Here is a 1,853-nt window from a genome sequence, read left to right on the forward strand (position 1 = left end):
AAATGTGTAAGACACCACCAATTGCTAACTCTACACCTTCAACACTTGGTCGAAACAAAGCAATACCATCAACCATTATCCAAGCATCAACTAGTTGGACAATCAACAATGACAACGACTATGCGCATAACGAACCTGTCTTTACTGGTAAACGTCAAGTAAACCTTGCAAATACTGAAACACCAGTCAATATATTCAAGCATTTTTTTGACAATGACTTGCTAGATGAAATTGTGTATAACACAAATCTGTACACATCACAGGTAAACATCAACTCTGCATTCAATCTTACAAGAGGGAAACTTATGGTATTTTTGGGAATAAACATTGTGATCACCTACATAAGATATCCAAGATTACAGATGTATTGGTCCAGCAACAAAGGAACTCGATTTGGATTGATTGCTCATGCAATGAGTGTCAATAGATTCGATGCCATACGCCATCACCTTCACTTTGTAGATAATGAAAAACATGATGCAATTTCTGCTGATAAAGTATGGAAGCTACGCCCTGTGATAGAAGCTCTTCGATAAAAGTTTTTTACAAGTGTAGATGCTGAAGAATGTCATAGTATCAATGAGCAGATGGTTCCTTTCACTGGCCAGAGTGGTCTAAAGCAATATATCAAGAGTAAGCCGAAGAAATGGGGTTACAAAATATGGGTGAGATCAGGTGTGTCAGGCTACGTCTATGACTTTCAATTGTATCAAGGAGCAAGCGGTAATAGACCTGAAAAAGTCCTGGGGCTGAGCCCAGATGTTGTGATGTGGTTACCAGACCGTTTGGCTGGCAAGAACCACAAGGTTTACTTTGACAACTTGTTTACAGCGTTGGAGCTGTTAACAGAGCTAAAGAAGAAAAAGATATATGCTGTTGGTACTCTCTGCAAAAATCGGCTATGCGGCGCAGATGCAGTTTTGATTTGTGATAAAGGTATGAGAACAAGAGGAAGTGCTACCTATGCTACCAAAAACGACAACATCACCATTGTAAAGTGGAATGATAACAATCTTGTCTACACTGCAAGCACATTTGTTGGCATGCAACCAACCAGCATAGTACAACGATGGGACAAAAAAGTGTTATCAGGCCTCGTGCTATTGAAGTCTATAACAAACATATGGGAAGAGTAGATTTAATAGATTTTCTGATTTCATGCTACAGACACAGCCTGAAGCACGTCTGTTTTTCAACTTTGTAAATGTCACAATTGTTAATGGATGGCTGATCTATCGCTGGGAACACAGAGACAGCGTTGATTTGCTTGAGTTCCGCAGCTCTGTGGCACAAGCGCTAATCACACAAGGTTGGACAATGTCAAATAAAAAAAAGGGAAGCCATCAAGCTCATAAGTACACCCTCCTAGTCTAACAAACATCAGAACGAAGGTACCAGATGAGATCAGGTAAGCAAAGTGATCATTTTTTCAAGTTTTCAATTACTAAATAGTTTTGAGTTTACTAATAATTATGGTAATAGTAATAGTTTACTCATTTATTTTACAATTTTTACTTGCAAAAACGTTTATTTAGTCAACATGTGCATATTGCTATAACCCTACAACTTAATAGCTCACAATTTTCACAACATCGGTTGAATCACTTTAGATACACCCTTGATGCAGGACACTGGCCAGAAAAGTCAGCTATGAAATACGCAAGCCGATGTGTTGCTCCAACATGCCACAGAAAAACCAGATACTTGTGCACAATTTGCAAAAAAGCTCTCTGCCCAGAATGCTTTGAAGCATATAATACCAGGTGATTTTGTCTGACTACAGCCTATAATGCTACCAACCCACTTTTGTTTGTCCTCATATGAGGACAGAGCGCATTGTTTCACAACTGCAT

At 38.9% G+C, this 1,853-nt stretch overlaps 1 protein-coding gene across 1 annotated transcript; it reads left to right on the plus strand.

Annotated features, from left to right (window-relative positions):
• The first annotated feature begins 587 nt into the window (after window positions 1-587).
• LOC137397232 (piggyBac transposable element-derived protein 3-like) lies at window positions 588-1,136 on the plus strand. Its single transcript, XM_068083519.1, has one exon. The coding sequence runs from the start codon at window positions 588-590 to the stop codon at window positions 1,134-1,136; it is 549 nt and encodes a 182-aa protein (XP_067939620.1).
• The last annotated feature ends 717 nt before the right edge of the window (window positions 1,137-1,853 follow it).

The sequence above is a fragment of the Watersipora subatra genome, chromosome 5, assembly GCF_963576615.1.
Source record: "Watersipora subatra chromosome 5, tzWatSuba1.1, whole genome shotgun sequence".
NCBI lineage: Eukaryota > Metazoa > Bryozoa > Gymnolaemata > Cheilostomatida > Watersiporidae > Watersipora > Watersipora subatra.

Coding starts and splice junctions, on each gene's coding strand:
- LOC137397232 (XM_068083519.1), top strand. CDS start 588: ATGGTTCCTTTCACTGGCCAGAGTGGTCTAAAGCAATATATCAAGAGT.